Genomic DNA, 14,160 nt, shown 5'->3' on the forward strand with positions numbered 1-14,160 from the left:
GTGCACACGCGCGTGCGCACAACATAAAATGGGGGCCCTAAAACTGTTAAGAAGCCGTCGTAACATTATAACATTTTTTTTTTTTTGGTCGCACACGCACACGCACACGCACACGCTCATCATGTAATTATTAATATAATCATGTAGCGTACGGATGCCCTATAACTATGCACTGTAGTTGACGTGGTGCATTAGTTGTGCAGCTGAGTTTATTTTTGCATGCTTGTGAAAACATAATACTAATACTGCTACCACTAACAGATTTAACCAATAAAAACCTTTGAGTAGGATACGCTCTTTTGTGTAAAGATTTGAATGGTGACAACAGCTCTAGCTCAGTTACCATCCAAGAAGCCCACACCATTCCAAGACTGAATGATACATGCAAGTCATCACATTTGAGCATCCAAGAAAATATATCAACATAAAGAGACTAATATACATCAATTGCACATCTAGTGCAAAGATTTGCATCGCGGCCTGTACACGATATATTCTTGCTAATTCTCAACTACATTGGTCCCACTAAAAGGCCTCCACAGGAGGATGATTTGTTGCCTACAATCCTAGGCATGGAGCATCATCATCAAGCACATACTGGACCATCAGAAGATGATGTATTTCCATCAACCTTGATGTGCCCATTAACCTACAATCTGGTTGGCATATTAGCAGTGTCGGCAACCAAGACGGACTTGATCCGTTGGTATTGTTTAGCCTTTCCACATCTTCTAGCTTGCAACTTTTCTTCCCATGTCCAAAAGGGTTTTAATTCCAGCCTAGTTCTTCCACCTAAATTCTATCTTTTGTAGTAGCCTAGGAGATATGGGTTAATTAATGTCAATTTGTAAGAACGTAATCTATGTCAATTGCTGGTTTTTCTGTTTGTCCTGAGAAACTGAAGCTTTCCCGGGGTAGAAATCAGACACCCAAACATATCTAAACATTTTCATTGCTCTGTCGTGTCTGAAGGGTAACATGCAAGTACCACAAGACCCCTCAAAAAAAATAAAATCGATTAGCTAGGTCATTTGCTGTAATGTCTGCAATCTATCTTGCTGGCCTTGCTTTTGACATGGATACATTTAGAGCAGAATGCTCTACCATGTTGATCACCGGGCATAGAACAAAAGGATATTGAAATAAAACAGAACAAATGAAAAGATAGAAAAGATCGAAAAAAAAAAATTTCTTCAATCAGTCCATAACACGAAACATCCTAGACTTCCAAGCCAATTGTTTAAATCCGCTGACATGCTCAGCAAACTCTGGTTTTTGTTGGCCAGTAACAAATGTTGCAAACAACTTGGTCTCAGCATTTCATTAAATAAAATCTAAGTTTTTAATTGAAGGCAGAAAATTTCTAACTCAAAATGTTATTTATCTAGAGAGAAATAATGATGCAGTTCAAATTCATGGTTATCTAAATCCTCATGCACCCTATTTTTTATGTAAAAAGATAAAATAGAAAAAAAGAATCGCATGACCAACCCTTAACAACTTTCCACCTGTACACCTTAACAGGCATCAAAATCAGAGAGTTAAGTTCATTTTGTTATCTCAAAAAGGTGATTAAATAATGTTTATAAGTTGACCTGGGCATTTTACAGTTAGGTGAAACTCACTCACCAGGAAAAATCCCGGTCTATAAGGTTTGAAAATCACTGCCAATCAACTAACCGATGCACTGGTTAATTGAGAACTGATAATAATAAGATTTAACATGGTTACAAAAATATGATAGGTACTATTAACCAAAAAGCTTTACCACAATGAGTGCCGGCTGTGGTCCAAGGTCTATCAACATCCATGGTTTTATCCGACTTAATGGTTAGGAAAAGGGAAAGAAAATATAAAATCATAACAAAGGATATGAGTGCATTTCCACTGAAGCCAGCCAAAACAGTTTCTTCTACCCTGTTGAGAATCTGAACAGTTTATCTCTAAAATAAACCATAAATCCTAAACTCAGACAATATGCACAGAGCAGACTCATTGAGAAATCATAGCTCCAAAAAACAAAAGCAAGGTCTTAATAACTTGGAAGAAGGATGGAACACCTCAATAGCGAGGAAGACCATGCTGTTCATAAGATGCCCAAGGACCAGTGCCATAACGGCCTTTCTCACCACCATAGCCATCACCAAACACACCTGGGTAGCCCATGTCAGGGCTGCCGTTCAAAATTCCATAAGCCCCAGCACCTATAAAACAAGTTTGGAGGCCTAGTTATCCAGAACTGGCTCAATACCTAAGTAAATAGGGGAAAAAATTACCAGGTCCCCTGGATCTCCTCTCCAGCTCTGTCCTCAGCTTCTCAAGCTCTCGAGCCATGGAAACAAGGTTTTTCTCCATTGCTTGCCTCTGTTCCATCTGCTCAGCATTTGCCTGCTTCTCATACTCACATGCCGTCCTGTCAATGTGATCCATATATAATATTGTTAAGGTGGAACAAGCTAATCAAATAATTTACACATTATTTGGCTTCACATATCGAAGTATTTCTTCTTGTTTTCATTTGTCTGTAAGAGAGAAAAGAAATACAAGACATAAGCAATGAAAGGATCATAAAACTGCAAACCTGGCTCTGATAAGCTCCTGACGTAGGCCATCGATTTCAGCTTGCAAGGTGGGCACTTGCTGGTTCTCAGTCTGCAAATGTTTCAGATCCTGGGACAAACTCTGAACTTTTGCAGTCATCTCTTGTTTCACAGCTTCCAGCTTCTGTGCTTCGGATTGTAGCTGCAGTACCTCGGCCTTCAGAGGTTCAAGAGCACGAAGCTCAGCCTCTAGCTTCAGACCATTCTGGATCAACTCCCTAGCCTTAAGTTCTTTGTCTGCACGGACCTTAGGGATGGCCTGACTCAACATATGGAGCTCTTCTTTAGCAGCAGCAATTTCTCTCTTAATAGCCACATTTTCCTCAAAAAGAAGCCGATTATCCGCAAGAAGCCTCCTAATTTCATCATGTTGCATTGCGAGTTCCTCCTCAATAGGGTGTAGAGGCATGGGTCCATGTACTCGGGGCAAAGGGGGTGGAGGTCCTTCACGGAAGCCATGTGGCTCATTATTTACAGGGTATCGGGGCATACGATTCCTTCCAGCCATAAATAATCCTGACAAGGGATAATACACAATGCAATACATGATGGTTAACCAGATGAGTACACATGATCCACGGCGAAGAGTACAGAGAAGCAGAAGTTGAACAAATCAGACCGCAGTGCACTATGTCAAAAATGATATAGGTGAAATACTAAATCAGTTGCAGCACAATTAGTTTACATCCATCTCTTTTTCATGGTCATAGCATTATAAGGATGAAATATCTAACAAATTATCAAAAGAAATATATTTTTTGATGTAAAAAATGATTAAAAGAAATATCAAATCTCAAGAAACCACAAATTAGAGTATCCAAGAGTAATAATGTCCATTTCAAAGGAATCATTCTTACCAACACATTGTTTCACATAGAATTGCAGCGGCCATGAACTTGGTTCAAATTCACAGTCTTGATATTGTATGAAGAGTTGATTGTAGAAAATTCTCAGATATCACACTTTAATCCAAAAGATTATCCTATATGAGTGGATTGCACTTGCAGGTTAGATTTCCTATTAAAAAAATGTATCTCTTTTACATACAACAGGTAATTAAGGATATCATACTCTGAACTCAATCAGCAGTAATTCCAACTAAACAAGATTGATTCTTTGGCAGTTCAACCAATTTGACTATTAATCGATTGTGAACTGCCTATAATGCTATCAAAAGCAATAGAAGAAACATTTATATGTTTAGAAAGTATTTCAGCTTTCATCTTAAGAGCATAACCAGCAGATGTTGTGGTAACTATATGGCTGCACACTTCCAATAAAAGTTTATTTGGTGGCCTACCAAGTGTTGAATGAATGCTTGAATTAAAGTATAACTCTGTCCAAATCTCAAGATTGTGCTAGCAATTTTTTGGATTACTAGGCTGCATAACATATGGCAAAGATGGGCAAGCTTCTGATGATACCTGGAATGAAGAGTAGATGGAAGATCTTCCAGAAGATCCAGTCACAACAATTAAAGACTCAAAATCTGCACGCCAGATCTGTCAATATTTTGAACTCAGTTGCCACAAGTGGGAGCAGATCTAGTAGTAGATTTGGAGTATGGATACAGGAAAATGGATCTCTTAAAAAAGTTTGGAATAGGAAATGATTAGGAAAAAGCAGCTGCAAGGACGAGATTCTGACACAAGTATGATAAGTAGAAATTTCCCACTACTAAGATTTTGAACATAGCCAAAAGATCTGACAAAAGTACGCTCATGTTGGTCAACATAGCTAGAACCTTGAGGTTACTCAATGTTGTTAAAATGAATATGACAACTGAAAAGATCATCATCACAGACAAATCTTGTTCAAAGAAATTTGATATTATAAAATACGAATCCCCTTCTTGGGTAAATCAAAGATATCGAAAATAAAGATGTCTAATTAACTCAGAGTCCTGGAACAAAATACAACAATATGCTAAGATTATGATATTATAAAGTATGCATAAATAATATATTCATGTATACACATACGTGTGAATCTACATGACTTTGCCCATATTCGACATAATAGAGAGAGCAGGGGAGAGGGAGAATCGGAGAGAGGAAAAGAGAGAGGAGAGGGGGAGGGGGTGCGGGGGAGGGCACGAGGGCCAGCACTGGTTTCTGGAGGGCCACGGAGCCCCCGAATGGCCGGATTTTGCTCCTTGGCCTCTGCTAGATTGAAACAAGGGCGACCGGGGCAGTCAAAAACTATTTACTCTATGTGTAGCTTATCTTCTAATATAGACTAACTTGGTTTACCAACTTTGAATGAAAACTACTGACTTTTTTGATGCTTTGTCTCACAATTTTAAAATATTATGCACTTGGAACGTGTGAAAACATATCTTTTGCAAATAAAAATATAGCAAAGGATTGTTAAAATAATTAATCAGATTTGGTACCAAGCTGACCTATATACATACATATTACAGAGAGAGACATGCATATGTAAATAAATATATGATCATGTATTTTTGTGCTATAATTAGGTATTAGCAGAGTTGAAGATTTTCCAACCAAAAGCAAATCATTTAGATCCAAAAAATGATTCAGTTCAGAATCGCAAAAAGAATATGCTCTTTAAGACCGAGATATTATAGCCTTATTGCATAGCATCACACCATTCTTCTGAACATGCATCAACAAGCCTAGTACATGACAGTTCAACTATGATAATGTATTCATTTCTTGACTGCTAACTGTGTATGCAACCATATAAGAAGTCAATACCTCTAGAACGAAAACTACTCAAACTGCTGGAACTACAACTGTCATCCAACTAGAGTTCCGAATTTCTCAAGAATGTTGCTATTGATTGTGGCTCTCGAGAGAGAAAGATGTCAATCCCACGTTTTTGTGCCTCTACATGTGATTATAAGCAACAAAAATTGATACTACTTTACATTGGCCTAAGGGAGCAAATTTGTAGGTCAACTATACATGAGTACTATCCACTTGAGACCATGGTCTTTCAATTTTATTGCTGTGGAATTACTGAATTAACAATCATTTGTATAATTAAGGTCATAGGATTATTCGCTAAGTTGACTGGCATATCCAATAATGATGGTTAGCATGAAACAACTATGTTGTGACCATTGGACTGATGTACAGCTATTTTGATTTTGGTATACAGGTTTTGTATCTTTCAGACATTGAAATATGCCATTTACAAGGGTCATAAGGCCTACGTGTACCTTTATAGGATGACAAGACATCAAAATAGTTTTGAATCCAGTTTGAAGAAGTATTTTAGGTAGATAATTAGATTTTGAAAGAATAAAATTTTACTTTCAGTTGCCCCCCAAAAAAAAAATTGCAAATGTGTAATTTAACAAGTGGAAGCAAGCATGTACATTTTGCATAGTTGGACAATGATGCTCCAGTCAAATAACACCTAAACTTTACCTATCAATTCATAAGAAACTTGTGAACAGGAATAGGATTCATCTTGTGGGTCATGAGGCACTAGCATTAATCCTAAAGGAACATTCATGAGAGAAATTTGATTGTATTCTATGATCTACTAAGATTCATACTAGATATCTTATTAAAGGTGGTGCATATTTTTTGTTATCCACGTAATGCATAGAAGTGCTGGTTAATTTTGCACTCTTTATTGTAACTTGTTATGAATAAAACATATGTATTGGGCTTTAGGTCATGTGGGCCTGTAGGTAGTCTACTTATTAGTAGTTAGAGAAATTCTTTGTGCACCGCAGGCAGTGCAGAATGTGCGCACTGCCCGCAGTGATTGACTCGTGTGGGGCTAGGACGCGGTGCGCAAAAAAAAAAATTCTTCCGGCCCGTGTGTGAGTCAATCACCGCAGGCGGTGCGCACGGTTCTACATCGCCCATAGTGCACAAAGAATTTCTCTAGTAGTTATGTTCAGTGGGCCTTTAGGCCCTATATGATGTCTATATATATATATGTAACTCAGGCCAAGTTAATATGAGATGATTTTATTCTTCACTTCAACATGGTATCAGAGCAAGGTTGTAGGTTCGAAACCCGATAGGCCCTCCGAATATCGGGGGGGGGGAGATTGTTAGCCATGTGCCAGCGCACACCTAGTGAAACTCAGGGAGGGGTTGCCAGCCGGAGGATGGCTGATGATGTGACAACAAATCCTGTGAGTTGGTAGAGATTAAATGGGACTGACCATCCAGCTTATCGCATGAGGGTGATTTGACTTGATGCGGATCAACTCAGGATTGCAGGATTCTGTGTGGTTAATAAAGACAAATAAACCCCGTCTTCTCTTAGACAATTATCTTTTGAGAAGTAGGTTAGGGGCTAAGATCCAATAACTAGTATCAGAGCCAGGTTTGCTCATGCTGTATTATATTCAGTTGATTCAATTACTCATCACCCTGAGGGCTGCACCGTAGTCATGTCTGATGAGGAGTTTATCAAGTACACCCAATTTCAACAATCTCAACGGTCGACATCCTCCTCGAAAGCTACTCTAGTTAAGACAGGTAACCCTATCACCTACCTTTCATCCTCATCCCGACACTGGATCATTGACTCAGGTGCCACCGACCACATGACAAGTGATCAAGGTATCTTATCCCATTATAAACCGTCTGATGAGTTTTCTAATGTAACACTAGCAGATGGATCTACTACCAAAATCTTAGGTAGTGGAGATACATCCATTACCTCTTTGCTACCCTTGTCTTTTGTTTTATATCTTCTTAAATTTCATTTTAACTTAATATCTGTTAACCAAATCATTAGTCTTACATTGCTGTGTTACATTTTTTCCTAACTACTGTTTGTTTCCGGATCTATCGACTCAAAGATCCTTGGTAGGGGAAGTGAGTCAAATGGGTTGTATCTGCTGGATGACGTTGCTACTACTATCTCATCTGTTGTTGCATCGACCGTCAGTTGTAACATCTCTCCATTCCAGCTTTATTGTCGTCTTGGTCATCCATCCCTCGAAGCCTTGAAGAAAATGTGTCTTGAGTTAAGTTCAGTAACTAGTTAGTCTTGTGAGTCGTGTGAGTTTGCCAAACATCATCGGATGTGATACCCTCCAAGAGTGAATAAACGAGTCTTGCCTCTTTTTGATCTAGTACACTCAGATGTCTAGGGTCTATATCCTGCTACTTTCAAGTCTGGCATTCAATATTTTGTAACTTTTGTTGATGATTATTCAAGAAGTACTTGATTACATCTAATGAAATCTCGATCTGAGTTGTTTTATACTTTCTCTGCTTTTTGTTCTGAGGTTCGTACTCAGTATAATTACAATATTTGTATTCTTTATAGTGATAATGCCAAAAAATTATAACATCTATATGACACAGAATGACATTATCCATGAATCATCGTGTGTTGTTATCTCTCAACAAAATGGGATAGCTGAGAAGAAGAACCGTCATTTTATGGAAGTTGCTAGAACTTTAATGTTTCAAATGAGAATACCTAAACTATTTTGGATGGATGCAGTTCATACTGTTGCATTTCTTATAAATCGCATACCGTCCTCTATTCTTAATGGCTTTGCACCTTATACAATTTTGTTCCCTATTCGGTCATTGTTTTCCATTCCTCCTAAGACATTTGGCTGCACTTGTTTTGTACAGGATATGAGATCCGAGGTCCGTAAGTTGGACCCTCAGTCACTAAAATGTATCTTTTTGGGCACTTCCGTACACAAAAGGGATACCGATGTTATTCTCCTATGTTAAATCAATATCTTGTGTTTCGAGATGTCACCTTCTTTGAATCGAGTTCTTTCTTTGCTAGTCCCTCTCCTTCTACTTCTGAGATGGAGTCTACGAAGGACTTCGTGATTTATAAAGTCAGTTATCCCACCTCTATTGCTTCATCTAATCCACCTCGTCCTCCCATTACTTATGTCTACACTTGTCAAGATAAACCTCCCTAGTCAAATGTTGCAGATCCTCAACCAGCAGATCCACCAACGGCTACCTCATCCCTACCGACTTCCGCATCGTCTGATTCTGATCTTGATCTGCCTATTGCTCTCAGAAAAGATAAACACAATTGTACCCATCCTATTTTATCTTTTGTTTCCCATAACCATTTATCATAGTCAACCCGCTCCTTTGTTACCTCTTGATTCTATGACTATTCTTAAGACACTAGATGAGGCGTTGTCACACAATGGCTAGAGGACAGCTATGGAGAAAGAAATGTCGGCTCTTGAGGCTAATGCACTTGAAACTTGATTTTTCTCCCATCAGATAAGCGTACTATTTGATGTAAGTGGGTATATGTGGTGAAGATGAAGGCTGATGGTTCTGTTGATAGATTGAAAGCTCATTTGACAGCTAAGGGATATGCCCAAACTTATGGTGTGGATTATACTGATACTTTCTCTTCTGTGACTAAGATGACATCTATTCGCATATTTATTTTCTTAGCTGCTACTTGTTGTTGGCCCTTGTATCAGTTAGATGTCAAGAATGCATTTCTTCATGGTGACTCGCAAGAAAAGTATATATGGAGCAACTCTCTGGGTTTATTACTCAAGGGGAGTATGGTAGGGTGTGCAAATTAAAAAAAATCATTATACGGATTGAAGCAGTCTCCCAGAGCTTGATTTGGCAGGTTCAGTGATGTGGTGATAGAGTTTGACATGAAGAGGAGTGCATGTGATCATATTGTATTTTTCAAACATACTGACAATGGTTGTATTTTGTTGATTGTGTATGTTGATGATATTGTGATTACAGGACGACGCACAGAGTATTTTTTTCACTGAAGGAGTTTTTTCGGACAAGATTTCAGACAAAAGATTTGGGACAACTGAAATACTTTGGGATTGAACTGGCTCACTCGAATAAAGGTATATTTCTTTCTCAAAGAAAGTATGTTCTAGATCTCTTGACAGATACTGATCTACTTGGAGCAAAGCTTTGCGAAACTTGTATGGATCCAAATGTCAAACTTGTAGCAGAAGAGAGGAAGATGTTTACTAAACTAAAAAAATACAGAAGACTTGTTGGAAAACTCAACTACCTCACAATCACTCGTCCAGACATTGTATTTCCTGTGAGTGCATTGAGTCAGTTCATGTCAGCACCAACTACTGTACATTGGGATGCCTTAATCCGTATAGTGAGGTACTTAAAAGGAGCCTCAGGAAAAGATATTATGTATGGAGATCATGATGGTATACAAATTGAGGGGTTCACTGATGCTAATTGGGCAAGTTCATCTAATAATAAGAAGTCTACAACAGGATACTGTATATTTATGGGAGAAAATCTAGTATCTTGGATGAATAAGAAGCAAAATATAGAGTCTCAGTCAAGTGCAGAATCTGAATATCGGGTCATGACACAAACGACATGTGAATTGATGTAGATTCGACATTTTCTAAAAGAAATTGATTTTACACATTCTTCTCCTATGAAGCTGTGGTGTGATAATCAGGCAGCTATGCATATCACATCAAATCCAGTGTTTCATGAGCAGACGAAGCATATTGAAGTTGATTGTCACTTTGTGAGGGAGAAGATTTAGCAAAAGCTTATTTCCACCAATTACATATGCTTAGAAGATCAACTGGCCGATCTATTTACAAAAAGTCTTACCCGGGTTAGGATTGATTACATTTGTAACAAGATGGGCATGATTAATATCTATGCTCCAGCTTGAGAGGGAGTGTTAAGAAAAAACATATATATTGGACTTTAGGTCATGTGGGCCTGTAGGTAGTCTACTTATTAGTAGTTATGTTGAGTGGGCTTTTAGGCCCTATATGATGTCTATATATATATATATGTAACTTAGGTCAAGTTAATAATGAGATGATTTTATTCTTCACTTCAACATAACTACTTTAAAATCATAAGTATAGCTTCAGTACAGATGGTATAATTTTTACATCACATTTCCACAAAAATTACCTTTTTTGGTTTCAATTAACCAAATTAACAAGATTCTCCCTCAACATACATTAATTTTACCATCACATGCAAGTGCATTGTAGTCATAATTTTTAATATAAGACACTATAACTTTTTGTATAATCATTAATCTTCAACTTCAGATTTTTTAATATGAGATAGATATAAAAATCTAGTCCTTTCACCCATTGGACTCACATTAGATTTGGAAACACTTCTAAGGGATCAGGCAAGAGGTAAAAAATGAGATATAGGAACACCTTGTGAAAAATAATTACAATAATTACAACTAAATCAAATTTTATTTCAATTTTATACACATAACAAATAAAATATTAGAGGACAATATTTATTAGTCTGCGACATATTCAATATTTTCTGGCAAGAAGTCACATCTTCAATATAAAATTGAAAAAGTTATACTTCGTAGTTCTAACATAACAGTGACCAGTTAATTCATTATGTCACTATTGATCACTATCGATTTCAATGATTATGACCGTGATTTTCTTTGCGCATAAAGAAATAGGTTTATCACAGTAATAGTAAATCAGTGATGCTTTTACAGATTCTCAGAAGCGGCTACAAGGATAAATGATGATATATAATGCTGCTCAGTGACTGCATCTAGAAAACATAAAACAATCAAGTGACAAATGGGACTAGCATATCATCTCTAGAAGTTCTAGGACTAGTTAAAATCTTAGTATCATTTGTCTTACTAATAGTGGCACTACGGAAATTCATGTTCATTGTGTAAAATCCAAAACTATCTCAAGGATAAAACATATATGATGTTTCACAATGCTTGTTTCAATTACCTCCCATCTTAACCAAGCTAGAAAAATAGAGCCACTTCTAATGTCATTATGATGGGTCAAACTCATTCATCGGAGAGCCAAACTCTACTCCTATTCATAGAATTGGCAATCAAGGAATTTGATGAACATCAAGAATATCCCATCCATGTCCAACTTGCTAACACATGTCCAACAAAGATTCTTTGAGCTAGATGAGAGAGTCCAGGTACCACTAGAACTAACACCCACTCCCAAATGCTTTTACCTTTCTTTTCAGTATGCATCTTTATTAGTGCCATATAACTCTGGAGACCAAGTTTAGACATTAGTTTTGCATTTCTTGTGGTTGACATTTCTCAAAACCACTCATCAGACTTCACAAGGATAATTTGTTTATTATTCTTACAGAATATCAAGTACTATTTTTTAATGATCACGATATTAGAGCTCCTAATTTCTAAATGCAGTATTACTTTTGCATTTCCCGATGAGCTTTCCCGCTAAAAATGTAAAGAAAGACATCCTAATGTGGCGAATGCCAAAGGGAAATCTCCTCATTATAGAATTTTCAGATAAATTTGAATACTGCCTTAAAAATACCTATTAATTCATTTGTGGGTCCACACTCATACATATCGCATTTTTGTTTCAAAAGCACCACTCATGTGGTCTTTCTTATCAAAAATATTGAATTTGGCACAACCAAATCTTGTAAGGTCCGTTCTATAACTTGTTGATTGAATGGATTTAACTTCATCCAACTGTCCCATAACATTCCATACCCTAAAGAGATTCTAGGTTCATGTTTCATGTTCAAAAGCAATTCAAGATTCTTAAAGCCAATTAGTACGAAACATTTCCAGTAGCCATGCACGAAATTCCATGAAAAAAATATATAAATAATACGATTCAAATCTAGTACGAAAGAAACAAAACGAACACAGTTTAAATTTTAGTTTTATCTTTCTATTTTCTGATTTTTTCGTATCAGCACGCAGCTGGGCACTAATAGAATCAGCCAACAAGTGGGAGGAAGCTTTACCCACCGCCGGTATCCCCGCCACTAGAAATCGAGCGGCGGCCAAATACTAAAAATAATAAAAAATGTAACAGAAAAAGGAAGAAAGAGCAGGAGACAAGAGAAGAAAAAGAGAGTAAAAAAAAAAAAAACTTACGAGAGCTGACCCCGTCGACGAACGCAGCGGCTGCCACTAATTGCCGCTCTCCGACCGCCGGAACTACCGATCACCACTCCCCGTAGTTCTACCCTTCTCCCGTTCTCTCGCTTAGGGCACGAATGAGAGGGATTTGGGAACGGGAAGGAGATATCTGAGAAACTGGGTCGCTTCCCGGGTTAACGGGTACTTGACCCAACTCTTGCCCGAACCACAACTTCGACCAGGGCCTTCAAAATAACAGTTGTTGCATCACGAGTAGTACTTAGACGGGCCGGATTTGGGCCTAAAAAATATCAAATTTTTATATATCTAACCCGAAGTTCGATTAAAAATAAATAAATTTGGACCCGAGACTCGACCCATGATCAGTTCTAGTAGTACTAAGATGGCAGTGCTAGACCGTTTAGCCCGTTGGATTTTTTTCAACTAGATCATCTGTTTAATAAAATGATCAAATTTAATTATAAATTTTTAATTTATTTAATAAATAGATCGAATTAAATTGATAAATTTTTGATTTATCATATATTCGATCAAACTTATATCTTGTTCGCCCAACTTGATTGGCACCCTCATTTTGGATCCCCTTCTTCAATTATGTTAGTAGATAACCCTTTGGTTGTCATTTTCTTTAATTGTTTAGAATGCATATGGGAGTCTACTCATAATACTATTTTTTTATCATCCATTGATAGAGTATTGGATAAGAGTATTGGATATATAATAATTCTAATATATAAAGAGGGAAAGAGAACTTGGATATATAATAATTTTAATATATAAAGAGGGAAAGAGAACAAAGAAAACTATGATTTTTCTTTGGAATTGGAATCCTCATGTGGAAATAGATAAATGATAAATTGTTTGAGAACTTAGGCCTGTTTGGTTAATAAGCTTTGGTAAAACAAGTTTACAGAAAAATTGAATTGAATGGGTTCTTTGATTGTTTTCATAAGTTTTTTCACCAAACTTGATGTAGAAGTGACTTTTATGAAAAAACAAGTTATTACTTTTTAAGAAAATCCACAAGCATCTAAACAGCCCCATAATGCACTTGCAATTATATGTGGAGCCTATTAAATATGTCACATGGTGAATAATAATTTTAAAAAGATCTTAGTATGTAGTAGGTGTTGATATATCCTATGAAACTGTTTAAGATTTCTTGGAGAGCCTGAGACTCTTATTATGCAATCAAGGACTTATGGCTTCTTGGGTGGTATGATGGTTTTTTAATGGTTGATCCAAAATATATGTGGTAGAAATATTCTAATAATAATTTTTTATAATTTAACGTGTTAACAATTTTAATATATCCAAATAAAGTTACCCCTCTTATTTTCTAATAACTAAGATGGTTGCAAAGAGTTGTAAATGTTTTGTTTGAGAGTAATGTTGTGCAACTTCCTTGGTCTTACCTCGGTCTTACTTGCTTACTTGCCATTCAATGTGGCACGAGAGAATTGATACAGGTTTATAGGCGCTGAGTTATCTATAGAATGCAAAATGACCAATCCACCTCGATTTCATTGGATTTCAAAGAGTTCATTTAATTTTTGCTCGTAATTGTTTAATTGTTCTTTATTCTCCTATAATATTTTGTTTGTTACTAGTTTCAAGGGTGTGAAACTAGTTGGAAAGGTTGGTCCAAACATGAAATTGGATGGTGTTGTAAAACTAAGCTAAAGAAAAGCTT

At 36.8% G+C, this 14,160-nt stretch overlaps 1 protein-coding gene across 3 annotated transcripts; it reads right to left on the bottom strand.

Moving 5' to 3' along the window:
• Positions 1–1,831: 1,831 nt before the first annotated feature.
• LOC105053210 (protein FLX-like 3) lies at positions 1,832–12,618 on the bottom strand. Of its 3 annotated transcripts, none has more exons than XM_010934296.4 (5): positions 12,462–12,618; positions 2,582–3,116; positions 2,277–2,413; positions 2,061–2,204; positions 1,832–1,917 (listed from the first exon to the last, which is right to left on the bottom strand). In XM_010934296.4, exons 2-4 carry the CDS (start codon positions 3,106–3,108, stop codon positions 2,062–2,064), a joined length of 807 nt encoding a protein of 268 aa, XP_010932598.1. In that variant the 5' UTR covers positions 3,109–3,116; positions 12,462–12,618; the 3' UTR covers positions 1,832–1,917; position 2,061. The 3 variants fall into 3 exon arrangements, with proteins under 3 accessions (XP_010932598.1, XP_029122883.1, XP_073100860.1); XM_029267050.2 differs by adding an exon at positions 4,025–4,102 and having other exon boundaries at positions 1,832–2,204; positions 12,462–12,597; XM_073244759.1 differs by having other exon boundaries at positions 1,832–2,204.
• Between the last annotated feature and the right edge of the window lie 1,542 nt (positions 12,619–14,160).

Source organism: Elaeis guineensis, chromosome 10, assembly GCF_000442705.2.
Source record: "Elaeis guineensis isolate ETL-2024a chromosome 10, EG11, whole genome shotgun sequence".
Taxonomy (NCBI): Eukaryota; Viridiplantae; Streptophyta; class Magnoliopsida; order Arecales; family Arecaceae; genus Elaeis; species Elaeis guineensis.

What these genes read in the sequence shown, in the direction of transcription:
- LOC105053210 (XM_010934296.4), bottom strand. Translation starts at nt 3,108, where the DNA reads ATGGCTGGAAGGAATCGTATGCCCCGATACCCTGTAAATAATGAGCCA. An exon ending in CAGGAGCTTATCAGAGCCAG is followed by an intron (nt 2,414 to 2,581) that starts GTTTGCAGTTTT and finishes TCACATTGACAG; the next exon opens with GACGGCATGTGAGTATGAGA. An exon ending in GAGGAGATCCAGGGGACCTG is followed by an intron (nt 2,205 to 2,276) that starts GTAATTTTTTCC and finishes CTTGTTTTATAG; the next exon opens with GTGCTGGGGCTTATGGAATT.